General features: G+C 35.8%; 1 protein-coding gene across 4 annotated transcripts in view; it reads left to right on the top strand.

The window, feature by feature from the left end:
* The window catches only part of Cask (calcium/calmodulin dependent serine protein kinase), a 366,225-nt gene that overhangs the window by 267,144 nt on the left and 78,057 nt on the right, over positions 1 to 21,024 (top strand). For all 4 annotated transcript variants that reach the window (XM_071606242.1, XM_027927438.2, XM_027927437.2 and 1 more), the window contains exon 11: positions 7,237 to 7,358. In XM_071606242.1, coding sequence (XP_071462343.1) covers positions 7,237 to 7,358 — 122 coding nt within the window. The remainder of the gene's footprint in view (positions 1 to 7,236; positions 7,359 to 21,024) is intronic.

Raw genomic sequence — 21,024 nt, 5'->3', positions numbered from 1 at the left:
GTTAAAAAGCTTTACACAGATGGGCACCAAAGAGCCAGCAGAATGTTATTAAAGTACTTTGAAAACATTGGGCTCAAAGATGTTGCTATTTGGAAACACAGACTACTTTAATAAGCATAATGGCACTAGAATGATAGCATCTATATTCTGACAGAATACATATGGAGAATTTGCTTCCCTTAACTAATAAAATTTGAGATGTCCATACCATAATCTATACATAAAGAATCTAAAATATTTATCACCATGTGTAAGCTTTTATAATTTGAATTGGATATAACACAGATTTGTAAGTCCAAAACACAATTTCCACTGCAAAATTTACTGTTACTTATAACTTGATTGAAAACCAGAATTTGCTTTGTGCAATGTGAATAAAAGCTGTTCCAGGGGAAGCCAGCAGAGCTTGACTATAGAGGGACAAAAGGGACAGGTTTTGGAGTAATGACAATATGCACTTAAATTGGTAAATTTTAACTTAATAAAGTATACCTTAGTAAACAATTTTTAAATGTTATTGTGCTGTCAAGGAAAGGGTTTTGGGGTTTCTTTCTTTGGTTGCTTGGTTGGTTTTGGTACCAGGGATTAAACCCAAGGGCGCTTTGATCACTGAGCTATATCCCCCAGCCCTTTTTATTTTTTTTATTTTGAGATGGGATCTCACTAAGTTGCTTAAGTCCTTGCTAAGTTGGTAAGGCTGGCTTTGAACTTGCGATCCTCCTGCCTCAGCCTCCTGAGCTGCTGAGATTACAGGCTTGCACCACCATGCCCAGCGCAAGGAAAGGTTTTGATTGGGTGATAAAAATCTGTGTGTAGTGATATAGTGTTGTGTTAATGCATCACTAATATAATAGGAAAGAGAGATTATTGAATACTCTTCAGGAGGAGAAATTAGAGCCAATTCAGATACTAGATTTGCTAGTGATTCTGGGTTTCATAGCTATACATATAATTTAAGACATATTCACAAATTTTTATTGAAATAATTGCTAGGAAACGTAGGTGCATCAAAACTAATTGCATGGCACACTTGAGATTTGTGTATTTCACTCTTTGTAAATTTTACCTGAGAGAGAGGAAAAAGGATTGAAACCTTTGCCAAAGTTCAGTTTAGGAATGAAGTGGTCAGTATTAGCCACTCTCTCATTTACTTTGAAATGAAAGAAAAATAAGGTGAATTTATGGATGGATGGTTGGCTTGTGATAAAGCAAATACAGCAAGCTGTTAACAGTTGTAGGATGTAAGTGATATGTACAGTTCTTTCCAATTTTCTGTGTTTGGAATTTTTCATAGTAAAATGTTTGGAAGGCAGTTTTAAAACAGACAGCCTACTTTGACACAGAATTTTTCAGTTTTAACATTCTACTGTTTATTTTCTGTCCTCCTTTGGGGTTATTTTTACTCAGTCAACTTTTTCAGGAGATCTTTCCACTCTTGTAATGAAATCATTCTAGACCCAAAGCTTTTATTGACTTTAGAAGCATATTTCTCTTTAAAGAAATAGGCTTAGAAAACATTTTTAAAACAGTTGATTTTTAAATATTATTTCATAATAGTAGCAGGAAATGTTTTGAGAGACTTGTATATATCAATGAAATTCTTTGAAAAAAAAATAGAAGTTTTCAAAGTTAAAATGTGTGATTATCAACCTGATCATTAAATACAAACTTGATTCCAAATGAACTAGGCAAAAAAGTAAAGTAAAATCTTATTCTGAAAGCAGGGCATAATGGTTTCTAATAAATTCATCAATGTGAAAGTTTGGATCAACAGCTCAAAAAACCCTTATATGGTAAATAACATTCAGATTAAAGACATAATAGAAATTGAGCATCCCCTCATTACCTAAATGCAGATTATTTCAGTACCTTGCTGAGAGTAAAACATGGTTTGGGGAGGCCAGTCTGTAGCAGAAGGAGCACTGGAGTAGAAGTCAGAGACTTGGATCCTAGGATTCACTCTTCTGCCCACTGTTTGTGGCTCTTGGATGGGTCACTTAACCCTACCAAGTCTCCAGTTTTTCAAATACAAAAATACTTAACCTCAGATGGGGTTATTGTAAAATCACATAAGATAATAAGTATGAAAGCACTCAGGAAATTATAAACTATTACACAAATATTAGTATTAAAATAATTTTCATTCTGACTTTACAGAAACAATAGTATAAAATAAATTGTTTTCTGTGGTTAAATCTTTTGTTCTAATACTTCCTTTCAATTCTTCAGAATGTGCTCAGAAAAAAAAAATCATTTCAATCAAGTATCTTTTTTTGGAGTGTCTTTGTACAAAGCACAGGCCAGAATACAAAGACATATAAGATGCCCACAGTCCTGCCATTAAGTAAAGTGTCCTCTGAGGAGAATTTGTGTGCTATTTATTGATTGATTTTCCCCCCACAGTGGTTATAAGCTTATTCAGTGATTTTATAGGAAAAACATCCTTCTCAATCTTTGAGAAAAGTGAATAGTTCTTTCTTATGTGACAGTATTGATCTAGAAATGAATACTTGTAACAGTAAATAAGTACACACCTTAATAGGTATGTATTGTATTAATTATCACCATTGCCCATATTTAAAATCTGAAACAAATAGCAAATGGAAGGTGGCCCCAGCAATGTCTTTGTGTCCATTTATATTTTATAATGAGTTGAAAAAGTATGAGGCGCGCGCGCGTGTGTGTATGTGTGTGTGTGTGTGTGTGTGGTACTAGAGATTTAACCCTGGGGCACTTTACCACTTATAGCTCAGTTTTTAAAACATCCCCATTTTTTAAATTTGGAGACAGGGTCTCCCTAAATTGCTGAGGCTAGCCTTAAATTTGAGGTCCTCCTACCTTAGCCCCCCTGAGTCACTGGGACTACAGGCAGGAGCCACCATGCCCAGTATTATGGTGCTTTTAAATGGGCTTGTTTCTGTACTGCAGATATCAGTTATGCACATCTACTGGATCAAGAACGTATTCTGTGGTTTTGCTGGCCACACTCAAAGTAGAAATAACAAACTAGAATAGGTGTTAAGGGAAGGTGTTAAAATGGTCAAGGGTAAAGAAAGATTTTAAGATCAGGCCAAAAATATGTTTATTCAATTTGAAAATATGAAGGAAATATGGAAGGAAAATTATAATGTTCCTACCTAATTACAGAAACTTGAAATTAGAGGCACCTTTCAGAGTCGGAAATGGACAGCTTGAGTGCAAAATACTTCTTTTCATAATTGAAAGCCACTAAGTTCATTATAAGACTATAAATCAGGTCAGAAGAGAGAAAAGATCAAGGAGGTTTAATAGACCTGTGGAGACTGTAGGTCTTGCCTCCTGGAAATGCAGGTCAACCGTTGATTTGGTTCCTTCCAGCAAAACATCCATCAGTGGGCTCATCAGCACAGATTCACCCCTTTGTGAAGGTGGTAAATTCCTGCTCATCCACCTTCTCTGAGGCTGCTCCAGCTCCTCCCTAGACAGCCTATAGGTGTTCCATTTTGTTTTTACCTCTGCTGTTTTGTTGTCTCCAGTATAGTAGGCCTACTTCACACCGCCTGAGAACCCTTTCTCAAGGATACGGCTCATATTCATGTTTTCTCTGCAGCCCATGCCTAGTACTTAGCAGAAAGCAAAAACATTCAGTAAAAGTTGGTTATGATCCAACCAGTAGGTTCAAGCTCTTCTCCAACCTCCATATCCATGAATCAAATCATAGTTCTTATTGAAATTTTCTCTAGTTTCCCAGCCAACTAGTGTAGTAAGTCAGGCAGAATAGACTTTGGAACCAGACAAACTCAGGGTTTTCTGGCTCCACCACTTCCTAGCTGTGCCCTTCCTGGGCCCCTTTGAACCTAGGTCCTCTATCTAGAAAGGTCACCTGTGTTGTCCTGGCACATAATGGACAATCAAGAATTAGGAGCTGCTGTTATTACACTTTCTTAATGACTTGTTTAATTTAGTGCATATTTTGTGAATATTATAAAATATAGACCTGTCATATTATGGACCTTATATGCAGAAATTAGAGTAAATAAGTGCATACATAAGTAACCCACAGAGCATGCTGGGGAGACAGGAATGGCCCAGAGCAACTCAGGGAGTTCACAGACCAACAAATGATGCATCCCTGTTTGGGTACCGTCAAAATTGCTTCCCAGTCATCAGACTGGCCATCTTAGTATTTGTTTAATACAAGGTTGTTCTTATTTATATCTTATTAATAAAATGCATGGATTGTATATCAATACAAGCAATGCTGGATAGACTTGATAAAAACAGCTTTCTTTAATCCAGTTTTACTAGGATAACTGAGAGAAAATCGTAGTTAGGTTTCTGTGTTACCTGTTGACTTTTAAAAAATATACCCTCCAAAATAACAATTTCATGACTATTTTTATTATTGTAGTTTCATAAGTCCAGGAGCCTAGAACTGGCTTTAATAATTTGATAATCCTAATATCATTTAATTCTGCTTTGATGATGTGCTGGGGTCAGAAGTTCAGAGGGCATTTGGGATGGATCTCTTCATATCATCTCTTGCTTTTCAAGGCTTTCAATAAGAGACAAACAGAGAGTTGGCTTTGAACTAATTTTCTTTTTTTTTTCCACTTTAAACAAATTAAAAGTCCTAAGAAAAGCAGGTAGAAGGAATTGGATTATGTTAATACCTCTTCAGGAATACCAAGGGAGATGAGGACTGACTTCTGCATTGTATATTTTTTTATTCCACTTAATATTTCTAGTGAAAGAATACCAATACCCTGGCAGGCTTAATTATTCAAAATTAAAAATTATCCATAGCTACTTCAACAAATGAATCATCAAACTGGTACATTCCATACCATGGACTACTACCCAGCAATAAAAAGGAGAAAACAACACAAGAAGCAACCTGGATAAATCTCCAGGAAATTATGTGGCCTTAAAAAAAAAGACAATCCAAAATGGTTGTATACTGTATAATTTCATTTTCATCCTTAAAATGAAAAAGAAAATTATAGAATGGAGAACAGATTAGTAGTTGCCAGGGATGAGGATGGATAAGATGGGAAGGAAATGAGTATGTCTATAAAAGGGCAACACGAGGGATCTTTGTGGTAATGGAACATTCCATAGCTTGATTGTATCAGTGTGAATATCCTGGTTGTGATAATGTACTAAATTTTCACACTATGTTACTGTTGGAGGAAAGTGGGTAAAAATACATTAGATCTTTGTAGGTTTTTTTCTTTTCTCTCTCTTTTTACAAATGTGTGTGTATCTACAACCATCTCAAAATAAAAAGTCAAATTTAAAAAATAGCCATAGTAATTTCCACATGGATAGCCACATGATTTGTGGCTTAAACATCAAATCTTTAACATGATTAAATAGGGCTGCAAAAATCAGTAGCTTATATAGCTTTTTTTTGTTGTTGTTCTTATAGAAGACTTTGAACATATATATGTACAAGAACAGAATGAAGTTTAAGTAGGAAAATAAAGTTAACTACTATTACCTTTTTAGTGTATTTCATTCTGGTTTTTTTCTGAGTTTGTGTTATATAATTTATTTTTAAATCATAATTGGGAGTATATAGTGCATATGGTTTTGCATTCTACTATCTTGAATTTTCTATCATGAGGATTTCTCTACATCTTCACAAATTCAAAAATAATGTCCATTTGGTTACATATTGCATCATATGTATATTATGTGATTTATGTAATCACTGTCAGATTTATCTTTATTTTATACAACAAACATCCTTATGTATAAGTAAGTCTTCTCCTATTCTTTTTTCCATAAGGTAGGTTTTTTAATAAGTGGAATTCCTTAATCAAGCACATGAACCTTTTTAAGGCTTTTTAATGTATGTTACCAGATTGCTCTCTAGAAAAATGGTACTAATTTACATTCTCGCCAATAAGTGCACAACAGTGGATGAGATCTGACATATGAAGAATTAGACACAGTGTAAAGTTCCCGAAGAGAAATCTATTTTAATTGAAAGCAGGGTTTATCAGTCTCAGCACTACTAACATTTTGGGACAGATAAATGTTGTTGGAGTGCTGTCCCAGACATTGTACGGTATTTATCAGCATCCCTCTCTCTCTAGATGCCAGTATCTGCCCTCTCCCTGCTGTTTTGACAACCAAAAATATCTCAAGATTTTAAGAAATGTTCCCTTGGGAAGCGAAATTGCCCCTGGTTGAGAACCACTGATCCAAAGACTTAAATGTGCAATAGAACATTTATTCTTAGACTTTCTCTGGTGTATGCAAATATTCTGAAGTCTAGACTCTTAGGGTTCTTTTCTGATGGAGGATATATGTGCATATTATATGCAGAGTAAAAGAGGTCAACCATTTCTTTTTTCTTTTTTTTTAATACCTTCATTTTATTTATTTTTATGTGGTGCTGAGGATCAAAGCCAGCACCTTGCACTTGCTAGGCGAGTGCTCTACCCCTGAGCCACAACCCCAGCCCTCGACCATTTCTTTAAGGCTATGCAAATGACTTTGATACTACTCAGTGTGTATCTTTCCTTGCTATTACCTGCCAGGGGTCCTTGGTTATAAGAGGAAATGTGGCAGTGTAGTGACTTTGTCCTACAAACATGGATTGTCTTGAAACTGCATATGATATCTGGAAGTATCAGTTAGTATAGATACTCTTTGTCTTTGTCTTCTGAATAACATGGGCCCAAAAGAATGAGAATGGTTTTGGTTTTCTTGACTTTGCATGTAAAGAAAAGAAGGAATGAAGTGGGATTTTTGTAGCTAAAGTATGAGACTTAAAAATCCTCCAAAGTTTATTTTAAGTGGCAGATGCTCCCAGCAGAAGGTTTGTCTCCCACACCTACAGCGGGCTTTTGTTTCATGATGGAGTTCCCCTGTGTAAAAGGCCCTCCTGTTGTTTCTATAATATTTCAAAACACCTTGGGATCCCGACATCCATTCTTTCTGATATACAACTTGCTGCACCCAGATCTTCTAGTAGCTCAGAGTTGATGAATGTCCTTCATTCAAATAAGACAAGCTTCACCTTATCTTTGAAAATTAAAGAGCACACCAAATACATTGTTGCAAACACAAACTTTCCTGAAATACTCTGCCCTTAAATGATTGGAAACTCATTTAAACCTATCCTTCAGTAAAGACACTAGCCTTCAAGTTCTGATGTTAATTTTTTGTTCTTAAATATTAAGTTAAGGTTAGTTTGAAATTGATTTCCTGTACTAGCTTTTTCCTTTCTGTTTGCCCCCACAGGAGCAGTTTCACAGGTGCTGGACAGTCTGGAAGAGATTCATGCGCTTACAGACTGCAGTGAAAAGGACCTAGATTTCCTACACAGTGTTTTCCAAGATCAGCATCTTCACACACTGCTAGATGTAAGTCTTATTTTTTATTATTCTTTTTTTTTGGGGGGGGGGGGGCTGGGGAAACACGTTGAGTATCAAGCATACCTTTTTACTTTTCAGAAATCCTGATATCCACCCTAACAATCCTATTTCAGTTGCCTTAAATCTCTGAGAAATGTGGAAAATCATCCATCATAAATTCAGAATTGAAATAAAGTGTTTGTATAATACGAATGCAATAGCCTAGCAAGATTCAGTGGAAAAATTATATACATATACATATGTATTTATAAATTACATATGCATGCAAATGATATGTGAGTTTTTTTAAAGCACATAGCACAACCCTAATTTACTGCAGTCTCTTTGTTTCTATTAGAGGAATCCATTAATCTATAGCTGTGATTATTTTTTTAATTTCCTTTAACCGTTGTTTTAAAACATTATGCCACAAGCCTGAATATAGGAGAGAGAAAAACAAATGAGATACTATGCAATGGACTGTTGTTCACACATTTCATATTTATCATTGCTGGATTTCATAGAATCAGTATCTTTTCCTTAAAACATGAGTAGATTCTATCATTTAATATGGCAGACTCCAATAACAGCAGATTGGGACCCAAATAAAAAACAAGCTGCCCCATACATTTCTGCCTTCACTCCACTCATGGTTTAAGTAAAATTCCTTTCTTAGACAACCTGGTTTGCTTTAGCACTGAACACATTCTTGGGTGCTTCTGATGATATTAATACATGCTAGTCATTTTACAAGAAAAACCTTCCCTTAATAAGAGAATGAGGGCTGAGCATGTGGCTCAATGGTAGAGCACTTGCCTAGCATGTGAAGGCCTGGGTTCATTCCCCAGCACAGTAAAAAGAGAGTGATATTTGCTTTGGGGTCCCAGAACTGTTTCATGCTGATTAATCTACTATATGATACAAATTACACTAGAGCAAAAGTTCCCAGAGTGTATTCTACAGAGCATCCTTCTGGGAGATAGTGATGGGTGTTACCATAGTAGGAAGGGGAAGTAGATCTTAAATTTATTGGTTAAATTATTCATTGCCCAAATAAATTTGGAAAATGCTACATTCTTTTGTACCTTTATGCAGATTCACAATGGACATTGTTATATTGACAGCTCTGAGATGTCCTAAGGCAAAGAAACCTATTGAACTTTAACAGCATTTCTCAAACTAATTTTATTATGATATTTTATTTACAATCCTGTTGAGCTCTGTTTTGATGAAGACTAGTTTGGAATAAGCTAAGCCAATAGTGTTGTGTTGCTTCAGCTTCAAACTATGTTATTGTATATATCTGATATTTGGTTCTAGAATTCCATAAGTTAGGTCCATTCAAATTAATTACCAGATTTTGGCTTTTTACATAGTGCACATATTTATCAGTGCTAACAGCTATAACAACATGTGATTCTAAAATTTGAGTGACTAATCAGAAGAAAAGCTTATCTCTTGCTCACCTGACAGTTCAATGCCAGTAGGTAAGGGAAATCTCTTCTACAAAGTCATTCAGGGACCCAGACCTCTTCCAGCCTGTGGCTTTGCTGTCTCCCGGTGCCTGGGAATTTCCTCTTCATCCCTTGCATCCAGCCAGCAGCCAGAAGAGAATATAGAGAATCTTGTAGGGTCAAGAGTAGAAATAGGCTATATCAATTTTGCCCACATTTCATTGGCAAGTACTACTAGTCACATGCCTACTCAGATGCAAGAAAGTTGGAAAATATAGTTTTGAAACAAATTTTAGTCAGAAAAAATGAAAGAAAGAAATTTACTTGACAAGATATGGAATTGAATCTTTGCTTTTGTGTAATTTATTTTTATTGTGTAATTATTATTTTTGTGTAATTTATTTTGTGTAATTTTTTATACTGGGAATCAAACCTAGGAGCACTTTACCACTGAGCTACATCCCCAGCCCTTTTTATTTTTTTATTTTATTTTTTTTAATATTTATTTTTTAGTTGTAGTTGAACACAATACCTTTATTTTACTTATTTATTTTTATGTGGTGCTGAGAATAAAACCCAGGGTCCCGCACGTGCAAGGCGAGTGCTCTACTGCTGAGCCACAATCCCAGCCCAGCCCTTTTTATTTTTGAGGGAGAGAGTCTCACTGAATTGTTTAGGGGCTTGTTAAATTGCTGAGACTGGCCTCAAACTTGCTATCCTCCTGCCTCAGCCTCCCAAATCACTGGTATTGTGGGTCATGTGCTACCATGCCTGGCTGTTTTAAGCAATTTGAGTATCTCAGATTACATTTATTTTAAATAATTTAGTTGCCTTGAGCACTAGAAATCCCTTGAAATTCATTCTATTTCGTGGAGAGCTTGGTAGCATTCCATTATCATGATCTTCTTAATCATCATCATTGTTTTTGTTATGTTATTTGAATTAGAATTTGACTTCTATTCACTTGTTATTTAAATGTCTATTGTTCACTGTCATTTGGTGCTAAAAGTTTCTTTCTTGTTGTTTTTATCTCTTTTTTAATAAATTAATTTATTTATTTTATAGTAGAATGCATTTTAACACATTGTACAGAAATAGAGCACAGTTTCCTAAGTGTGAATTTCCCACAGAAGTCATTCCCCCTTTTACTAGAACTAGTTAGTAAGATATTTGTAAGAAGCTGTAGAGTGGAGATTTTGTTTATTTCAATGATTAATAAGGTCACTGCTGAGTAGATTTGCTGACCTTTTTTAAGATCAAGGACTTTTTGTAAGGTAAAGGCTCAGAGTAGCCCAAATTGGTTTTCAAAGTTGTACTGCAGGGGAGGTGTTTTGTATTGCTGTTTTGTATTCAGACACAAACTGGACTTTCCTTCTGAGCCAGATTGCCACTTAGTCCCCAGTGTAGAACTTCTCAGACCTTACTAGAAATATTGATTTTGAGTATCCAAACTGAACTATTGAGTATATCTAAGTATCCAAACTGAACTATCCTTAAATGAAAGCTTCATCATCATGAATATCATAAGCCATAGATTCTTGCTCTTCTACTCTTTTTTTGCATTTTAAATCTTTTTTAAAATTTATATATGACAGCGGAATGCATTACAATTCTTATTACATATATATACTGGAGTTTTTGGTAGAAATAATCACAGTTTCAGAAAACATTCATAGATTTATTAAGGAAAACATACTTAAACTTTCTTTGAATTCTTTTGAATTACAAACCTAAATAAGTATCTGCATGATCAGCACCTAGCCCGGTCAGTGCAGCTTGATTTAAAAAGAAGCTATTGGACTGAAAATGAACCATGCCCATCAAAAAGACAGTGGTAGAGCCTTGCCTAGCATAAATACCAGCACCACAAAAAAGAAAAAGACACAAGTACTACACATGAACACTAGAATTCTCCAGAAATTACTATGAGGCCAAGCCCTGGGCAATGTTTGATTGCAGGTAGTTCTAAGTATCCAAACTGAACTATCCTTAAATGAAAGCTTCATCATCATGAATAACATAAGCCATAGATTCTGCTCTTCTACTCTTTTTTTGCATTTTAAATCTTTTTTAAAAATTTATATATGACAGCGGAATGCATTACAATTCTTATTACATATATATAGCATGATTTTTCATATCTCTGGTTGTATACATAGTGTATTTCTGCTCTTCTACTCTACATCCCATAAATTGGATTTATTTAGCCTTCATTTTACTGCTAATAGGCTACATTTCAATAATATAATCAATGAAGTATTTAAGTGACTGCCATATAGAGAAATCTAATGATTAAAAAGGACTTTTATGGGGTCGGGGGTGTAGCTCAGTAGTGAAACACTTGTTTAGCATGCACAAGGCCCTGGATTCCATCCCATGTACCTCAAAAGAACTGGTTTTTCTAATTTAAAAAAGACTTTTAAAATATTTAATGCTTATGGTACACATTAGAAAGGAAACCTAGGTATAACCAACTCTTGGGAAGGAGCTTTTAAAACATTGGCTATCCAGGGTTCAGGATGCAGTTCAGTGATAGCACCTGCCTAGCATGCACAAGGCCCTGAGTTCCATCCCTGGCAACACGCGCACACACACACACACACACACACACACGCGCGAGTGGGGGGAGGAGAAGGAAAAAGGAGGAAGAGGAGGAGAAAAACAACTTTGGCCATTCTTTTTTCTTTCTTCCAATGTTCCATATCCCATGCTTGGTTTTTTTGTTTTGGGGTTTTTGTTTGTTTTATTTTGTTTTGTCTTGTTTTGTTTTTGGTACCAGGGATTGAATTCAGGGGCACTCAGCCACTGAGCCACATCCCCAGCTGTATTTTGTATTTTATTTCATATATTTGTTGATCGATTGTATATCATTTTATGAGAAGTGTCTGTTCAGTTCCTTGAGCCATTTATTGATTGAATTGTTTGTTGTTGTTTTTTTTATTGTTAAGTTTTTTGAGTTCTTTATATATCCTGGAGATTAGTGCTCTATCTGACATGCATGTGGCAAAAGTTTGCTCCCAAAATGTAGGCTCTCTATTCACCTCACTGATTGTTTCTTTTGCTGAGAAGAAGCTTTTTAGTTTGGATCCATCCCACTTATTGATTCTTGATATTAATTCTTGCACTATAGGAGTCTTATTAAGGAAGTTGGGGCCTAATCCAACATAATGGAGATTTGGACCTACTTTTTCTTCTAATAGACACAGTGTCTCTGGTTTACTTCCTAAGTCCTTGATCCACTTTGAGTAGAGTTTTGTGGTTTTGCATTAATTTTTTTACAGAATCAAAATTGATTCTTTTTTAAGGATTAGAATAGTGATACCCAGTAGCATAGTTTTGTAGACCATGGCTTGATTAAAGTTACTTAATCCCACTGAGCCATTTTATGAATTATCCTTATTATATTTATCTTATGCCTGTGAATTAACACTCTTAATAACTAAGTTTAAGGCCATAATTTTTAAGCTGACAGGAAGAACAGGAGTAAGTTCCTAGGGATGAGTAAAGAGCATCTAGGACTTTATTTCTTTGTAGCCATGTTTTTAAAATAATAAGCTCAGAACTTTAAAAGGTATTATTAGAATTTGTTTGGAGGAAACAAAATTACTGCAATTTGGAAAGTCCTGTCATTTGCAGCAATGTGGATGAATCTGGAGGACATTTTATGTTTAGTGAAATAAACCAGACAGAAAAAGACAAAAACCACATGACCTCACTCATATGTAGAGTCTAAAACTGATCTCATAGAAACAGAGAGCAGAATGGTCATTATGAGAAGCTGGGGAGGGTAGGGGATGGAGGGATGAGGAGAGGTTGGTGAATGGGTACAGAGTTACTATTGGAGAAATAAGTGCTGATGATCTATTGCACAATAGAGTAATTATGTTAACAATATTGTATTGAATTTCAAAATAGCTAGAAGAGAGAATTTTGAATGTTCTCACCACAAAAAAATGATAAATGTATGAGGTGACAAATACATTTATTTAGTTTGATTGTTATTTAATATATACATATATCAAAGCATTATACCATACTCCATAAATGTGTGCAATTATTATGCGTCAAGTTTTAAAAAGGAGAAGCACACTGGTTCCACAGAGGAGGAAATGTTTTCTGATTTGAATTCTAGTAAAATACATCAAGTTGAATCTTTAGTTAGAAATGGATCCAGAAATCTCTAAATATTTACTGCCTAACCACTTCCACCCTGGCACATATAACACTACTCCTCAGTTTGTGGGGAAAAATACAGAGGCCTGAAGAGGAACTACTTGACTCTGCCTGTACCATTCTGTGGTTAAAAATTTCAAGCACCGGTGTTGAGGTGGTCTGCATATGAAATATGCACATCAGTTTTAGTAAAGTACAATTTGACATGGGTGTTCATTGGCTAGGGCTTCCCAAAACAATGCACCACAAACTGAAATTTATTCTCTCATAGTTGTACAGCCTAGAAAGTCCTAAATGAAGGTGTCAGCAGCTGCCAAAGGCTCCAGGAAAGAATCCTTCCATCCCTTTTCCAGCTTCTGGTGGTTGCCCACATCCTCGGTGTTTCTTGACTTACAATCACGTCACTCCTATCTGCCTTCAATCATCACATGTCATTCTCCTGGGTCTTTATATGTGTCTGTGTCAGTACATAGTATTATGTGTTGTTGGATTTAGAGCCCATTTTAATCCAATATGACCTTATCTTCATTAATTACATTTGAAAACTGCTATTTCCAGATACATTCACATTCTGAGATTCTAGGTGAACATAAATTTGGGGAAGACAGAATTTAACCCCTAATAACATGGAAAATTGATTTTGCCCCAAATTAATTCTCCAGGTATGAGAACAAATTACACAAATTTAATATAATGTATTGTTACCCTGTCGGTCATTAGACTCTCTTGGGAACTGGTGTTACAGTGCAGTCTATGTTTTTTCATGATATTTCATATCAGTTATGGATTAGAACTTGTATTTCATACATTGGATGGCCAGATGATGGATACTTTTTTTATTTTTTTAACTTTTGCTTGATGGTTTTGATTTTCAGATTTAAAAAGCATTTTGCAAATATTTGATGATAGTTCTCAGTCTTCTCAGTTTCTTGTAGAAATTTTCCTATTACAGAATAAACGTTTACTTTGTAAGTCAACAATGTTACAAAACATTGTTAAATGACACATTTATCTCTCACTGCCAAACTTTGACAACCAAGTGTTAAGCATTCACCCACCATCTGTCATACCTCTGAACAGCTGTTAGTGTTTGTTACATACTTTTTCATAGAAAATGTTATGCCCATCTAATTACAATTATTTTTGTAGGAAACCTTAAAATTGCTTTATAAAAAAATGTAATTGATGATTAGATTACTAAAGCAAAAAAGTTACTGCATAGAGGATCAAAAGTTCAAGGCCAGCCTGGGCAACTTAGTAAGGCCTTGACTCAGAATAAAAAAGATAAAGGGCTGAGGATGTGGCTCAGTGATAGAACACCCCTGGGTTCAATTCTTAGTGCCAGGGACAGAGGAAGATGAAGCACTATTGGAAGTTCCTTTGGTGTCCTTTGGATTCTGGTGTCCTGTGGATGACATAATGTCATTTGTAATACATTGCTCACACTGCAATACAGCAGCACAATGCCTCCTGGTGTTGTCCATCTGTTTTAACACCAACACACCAAAGCCACACTGGTGCCCTCTCTAATGCCCAGAAGCCATCCAGGGGATGAGCCCAGTGGATTTCCTAGGGTGATTATATTAAATTAAAAATTTAGTTTTATAGCTAAGAATTACTCTACTAACCCAAACATACTAAATATGTTTCTCTCAAGAACTGTTTTTTGGGGGCTGGGGTTGTGGCTCAGCGGTACAGTGTTTGCCTCACACGTGTGAGGCCCGGGGTTTGATCCTCAGCACCAAATAAAAATAAATAAATAAAATAAAGATATTGTGTCCAACTACAACTAAAAAATAAATATTAAAAAAAGAACTGTTTTGTTAAGCAGTGTATGGTTGTGCCTTATGAAAGAAGCCCAAATTGTCTTTTTCATTTGAAAACATTATAAATTACATGATTTAGTATATTTTCCAACAAGGACACATTATTACAGCAATATGTTTTAGCTCATTTAAGTACATATTTGCCATTTCCCAAAGTATACAGTTTTTTTGGCAAGTTTTGCTTAATATAATATCAATGCCTTGGTCTTTTTTATGATGATAACATATACCTAACACACACTTCAGCATTTTTTTTTTTTTAAAAGAGAGAGCGAGAGGGGGAGAGAGAGAAAGAGAGAATTTTTTAAAATATTTATTTATTTTTTTTAGTTTTCGGTGGATACAACATCTTTGTTTGTATGTGGTGCTGAGGATCGAACCCGGGCCGCACGCATGCCAGGCGAGCGCGCTACCACTTGAGCCATATCCCCAGCCCCCACACTTCAGCATTTTAACCATTTTTACATATACAGTTCAACAGCATTAAATACATTCACATTGTTCTGCGACCATCCCCACCATCCATTGCCAGAATTCTTACTTCCTCCCCAACTGACTCCATTAAACATTAACTCCCCATTCATCTTCTCTCCTTCTCTGGCAACAACCATTCTACTTTTTTCTCTGTCTATATTACTACTCTAAGAACCTCAATATAAGTGAAACCACACAACATTTATCTTTTTGTGACTTACTTAACATAATGCCCTCAAAGTTCACCCATGTTGCAACATGTGTCAGAATTTTCTTCCTTTTTAAGGCTGGATTGTCTGCAGTTGTATGCATGCCACATTTCATTCGTCCATTCATCCACTATTCATGCTTTGTGGTTAGCAATTATATAGTAGGAAAAACAAATTCTCAGAATAAGGCTGTCTAATCATAGAAGGGAATTCACCTTGATTCCATCTCCATTAGTTGCTCTTCCTGGGTCTCAAGTTATATGTTCTACATCTTTTTAAAAGGAATGTGTGATTTTACTCTGAACATATTGACTACAGGAGTCCCTCTAGTTCCTGTATTTGTTCAGATGAATTACTTCTCTTTTTTCCAACAATTTTTATATCTTTCATGGTTCATGTCCATTAACAAATTATGACAGTGATAATGATTTTAGATTTATTTTTTTTTAATTTTTTATTGTGGGTTGTTCAAAACATTACAAATTTCTTGACATATCATATTCCACACTTTGATTCAAGTGGGTTATGAACTCCCACCTTCACCCCATACACAGATTGCAGAATCACATCAGTTACACATCCATTGATTTACAAATTGCCATACTAGTGTCTGTTGTGCTCCACTACCTTTCCCATCCTCCACCCTCCCCCCTCCCCTCCTCTCTCTCTACCTCCTCCACTGTATAACCCTGAGGGTCTCCTTCCATTACCATGCAATTTTCCTTCTCTCTCCCTTTCCCTCCCACCTCTCATCCCTGTTAAATGTTAATCTTCTTCTCCTGTTCTTCGTCCCTACACTGATCTTAGTTACTCTCCTTATATCAAAGAAGACATTTGGCATTTGTTTTTTAGGGATTGGCTAGCTTCACTTAGCATAATCTGCTCTAATGCCATCCATTTCCCTATAAATTCTATGATTTTGTCATTTTTTAATGCAGAGTAATACTCCATTGTGTATAAATGCCACATTTTTTTTATCCATTCGTCTATTGAAGGGCATCTAGGTTGGTTCCACAGTCTTGCTATTGTGAACTGTGCTGCTATGAACATCGATGTAGCAGTGTCCCTGTAGCATGCTCTTTTTAGGTCTTTAGGGAATAGACCAAGAAGGGGAATAGCTGGGTCAAATGGTGGCTCCATTCCCAGCTTTCCAAGAAATCTCCATACTGCTTTCCAAATTGGCTGCACCAATCTGCAGTCCCACCAGCAATGTACAAGTGTACCCTTTTCCCCACATCCTCGCCAGCACTTGTTGTTGTTTGACTTCCTAATGGCTGCCAATCTTACTGGAGTGAGATGGTATCTTAGGGTGGTTTTGATTTGCATTTCTCTGACAGCTAGAGATGTTGAGCATTTTTTCATGTACTTGTTGATTGACTGTATGTCCTCCTCTGAGAAGTGTCTGTTCAGGTCTTTGGCCCATTTGTTGATTGGGTTGTTTGTTTTCTTATTGTCTAATTTTTTGAGTTCTTTGTATACTCTGGATATTAGGGCTCTATCTGAAGTGTGAGGAGTAAAGATTTGTTCCCAGGGTGTAGGCTCCCTATTTACCTCTCTTATTGTTTCTTTTGCTGAGAAAAAACTTTTTAGTTTGAGTAAGTCCCATTTGTTGATTCTAGTTATTAACTTTTTGTGCTATGGGTGTCCTATTGAGGAATTTGGAGCCCGACCCCACCGACTGTAGATCGTAGCCAACTTTTTCTTCTATCAGACGGCGCGTCTCTGATTTGAAATCAAGCTCCTTGATCCATTTTGAATTCACTTTTGTGCATGGCGAGAGAAAGGGATTCAGTTTCATTTTGTTGCATATGGATTTCCAGTTTTCCCAGCACCATTTGTTGAAGATGCTATCCTTCCTCCATTGCATGCTTTTAGCCCCTTTATCAAATATAAGATAGTTGTAGTTTTGTGGATTGGTTTCTGTGTCCTCTATTCTGTACCATTGGTCCACCCGCCTGTTTTGGTACCAGTACCATGCTGTTTTTGTTACTATTGCTCTGTAGTATAGTTTGAAGTCTGGTATGGCTATACCGCCTGATTCACACTTCCTGCTTAGCATTGTTTTTGCTATTCTGGGTCTTTTATTTTTCCATATGAATTTCATGATTGCTTTCTCTATTTCTACAAGAAATGCCGTTGGGATTTTGATTGGCATTGCATTAAACCTATAGAGAACTTTTGGTAATATCGACATTTTGATGATGTTAGTTCTGCCTATCCATGAACAGGGTATATTTTTCCATCTTCTAAGATCTTCTTCTATTTCTCTCTTTAGGGTTCTGTAGTTTTCATTGTATAAGTCTTTCACCTCTTTTGTTAGGTTGATTCCCAAGTATTTTATTTTTTTTGAAGATATTGTGAATGGAGTGGTTGTCCTCATTTCCATTTCAGAGGATTTGTCGCTGATATACAGGAATGCCTTTGATTTATGCGTGTTGATTTTATATCCTGCCACTTTGCTGAATTCATTTATTAGCTCTAATAGTTTCTTTGTAGAGCCTTTTGGGTCTGCTAGGTATAGAATCATATCATCTGCAAATAGTGATAATTTAAGTTCTTCTTTTCCTATTTTTATGCCTTTAATTTCTTTCGTCTGTCTAATTGCTCTGGCCAGTGTTTCGAGAACTATGTTGAACAGAAGTGGAGAGAGAGGGCATCCCTGTCTAGTTCCAGATTTTAGAGGGAATGCCTTCAATTTTTCTCCATTCAGAATGATGCTAGCCTGAGGCTTAGCATAGATTGCTTTTACAATATTGAGGTATGTTCCTGTTATCCCTAGTTTTTCTAGAGTTTTGAACATAAAGGGATGCTGTACTTTGTCAAATGCTTTTTCCGCATCTATCGAGATGATCATATGGTTCTTATTTTTAAGTCTATTGATGTGGTGAATAACATTTATTGATTTCCGTATATTGAACCAGCCTTGCATCCCAGGGATGAATCCTACTTGATCATGGTGTACAATTTTTTTGATATGTTTTTGTATCCGATTCGCCAGAATTTTATTGAGGATTTTTGCATCTAGGTTCATTAGAGATATTGGTCTGTAGTTTTCTTTCTTTGAAGTGTCTTTGTCTGGTTTAGGTATCAGGGTGATGTTGGCCTCATAGAATGAATTTGGAAGTTCTCCCTCCTTTTCTATTTCCTGAAGTAGCTTGAAAAGTATTGGTATTAGTTCTTCTTTAAAGGTTTTGTAAAATTCTGCTGTATACCCATCTGGACCTGGGCTTTTCTTAGTTGGTAGTCTTTTTATGGTTTCTTCTATTTCCTCGATTGATATTGGTCTGTTTAGGTTTTCTATATCCTCCTGACTCAATCTGGGCAGATCATATGACTTAAGAAATTTATCTATGCCTTCACTATCTTCTAATTTGTTGGAGTATAAGGATTCAAAATAGTTTTTGATTATCTTCTGTATTTCTGAAGTGTCTGTTGTGATATTGCCTTTTTCATCCCATATGCTAGTAATTTGAATTCTCTCTTCTTCTTCTCTTCGCTAGCATCGCTAAGGGTCTGTCGATTTTGTTTATTTTTTCAAAGAACCAACTTTTAGTTTTGTCAATTTTTTCAATTGTTTCTTTTGTTTCGATTTCATTAATTTCAGCTCTGATTTTAATTATTTCTTGCCTTCTACTTCTTTTGCTGTTGTTTTGCTCTTCTTTTTCAAGGATTTTGAGATGAAGTATGAGATCATTTATTTGTTGGTTTTTTCTTTTTTTAAGGAATGAACTCCAAGCAATGAATTTTCCTCTTAGAACTGCTTTCAATGTGTCCCATAGATTCCGATATGTTGTGTCTGTGTTTTCATTTATCTCTAAGAATTTTTTAATTTCCTTCTTGATGTCTTCTATAACCCATTGATCATTCAGTAACCTATTGTTCATTCTCCAAGTGATGTATGCTTTTTCCTTCCTTCTTTTATCGTTGATTTTCAGTTTCATTCCATTATGATCAGATAAGATGCATGGTATTATCTCTACTCCTTTATATTGTCTAAGAGTTGCCCTGTGACATAATATATGATCTATTTTTGAGAAGGATCCATGTGCTGCTGAGAAAAAAGTGTAACTGCTTGATGTTGGGTGGTATATTCTATATATGTCAATTAGGTCTAGGTTATTAATAGTGTTATTGAGTTCTATAGTTTCCTTATTCAACTTTTGTTTGGAAGATCTGTCCAGTGGCGAGAGAGGTGTGTTGAAGTCTCCCATGATTATGGTATGGTGGTCTATTAGACTCTTGAACTTGAGAAGAGTTTGTTTGACGAACATAGCTGCACCATTGTTTGGGGCATAAATATTTATGATTGTTATGTCTTGTTGGTGTATGGTTCCCTTAAGCAGTATGTAGTGTCCCCCTTTATCTCTTTTGATTAACTTTGGCTTGAAATCTATTTTATTTGATATGAGTATGGACACTCCTGCTTGTTTCCGAAGTCCATATGAGTGATATGATTTTTCCCAACCTTTCACCTTCAGCCTATGTATGTCTTTTCCTATCAAATGCGTCTCCTGTAGGCAGCATATTGTTGGGTCTTGTTTTGTGATCCATTCTACTAGCCTGTGTCTCTTAATTGGTGAGTTTAAGCCATTAACATTTAGGGTTATTATTGAGATATGGGTTGTTCTTCCAGCCATATTTGTTTATTTCTGTTACTAAACATGGTTTGTTTTCCTCTTTGATTATTCCCCCCCCCCTTTACTGTCCTACCTCCCACTGTTGGTTTTCATTGTTATTTTCCATTTCCTCTTCCTGTAATGCTTTGGCGAGGATGTTTTGAAGAGATGGTTTTCTAGCTGCGAATTCTTTAAACTTTTGTTTATTGTGGAAGGTTTTAATTTCATCCTCCATCCTGAAGCTTAATTTCGCTGGATACACAATTCTTGGTTGGAACCCATTTTCTTTCAGTGTTTGAAATATGTTATTCCAGGATCTTCTAGCTTTCAGAGTCTGTGTTGAAAGATCAGCTGTTATCCTGATTGGCTTACCCCTAAATGTAATCTGCTTCCTTTCTCTTGTAGCTTTTAAAATTCTCTCCTTATTCTGTATGTTGGGCATCTTCATTATAATGTGTCTAGGTGTGGATCTCTTATGATTTTGCACATTCGGCGTCCTGTAGGCTTCTAGGATTTGGGATTCTGTCTCATTCTTCAAGTCTGGGAAGTTTTCTTGTATTATTTCATTGAATAGACTTCTCATTCCTTTGGTTTGGAGCTCTGTACCTTCCTGTATCCCAATGACTCTTACGTTTGGTCTCTTAATGTTATCCCATATTTCTTGGATGTTCTGCTCATGGTTTCTTAACAGTCTTGCTGAGCTGTCTATGTTCTTTTCCAGTTGAAATACTTTGTCTTCATTGTCTGATGTTCTATCTTCTAAGTGTTCTACTCTGCTGGTAGTATTCTCCATTGAGTTTTTAAGTTGGTTTATTGCTTCCTGCATTTCTAGGATTTCTGTTTGTTTGTTTTTTATAACCTCTATCTCCCTGTATAGTTGATCCTTTGCTTCCTGGATTTGTTTGCATAATTCGTTGTCGAAG

This window comes from Marmota flaviventris, chromosome X (genome assembly GCF_047511675.1).
Source record: "Marmota flaviventris isolate mMarFla1 chromosome X, mMarFla1.hap1, whole genome shotgun sequence".
NCBI lineage: Eukaryota > Metazoa > Chordata > Mammalia > Rodentia > Sciuridae > Marmota > Marmota flaviventris.
The sequence above is the reverse complement of the archived record's forward strand: the minus strand, read 5'-3'. Positions and strand labels throughout refer to the sequence as shown.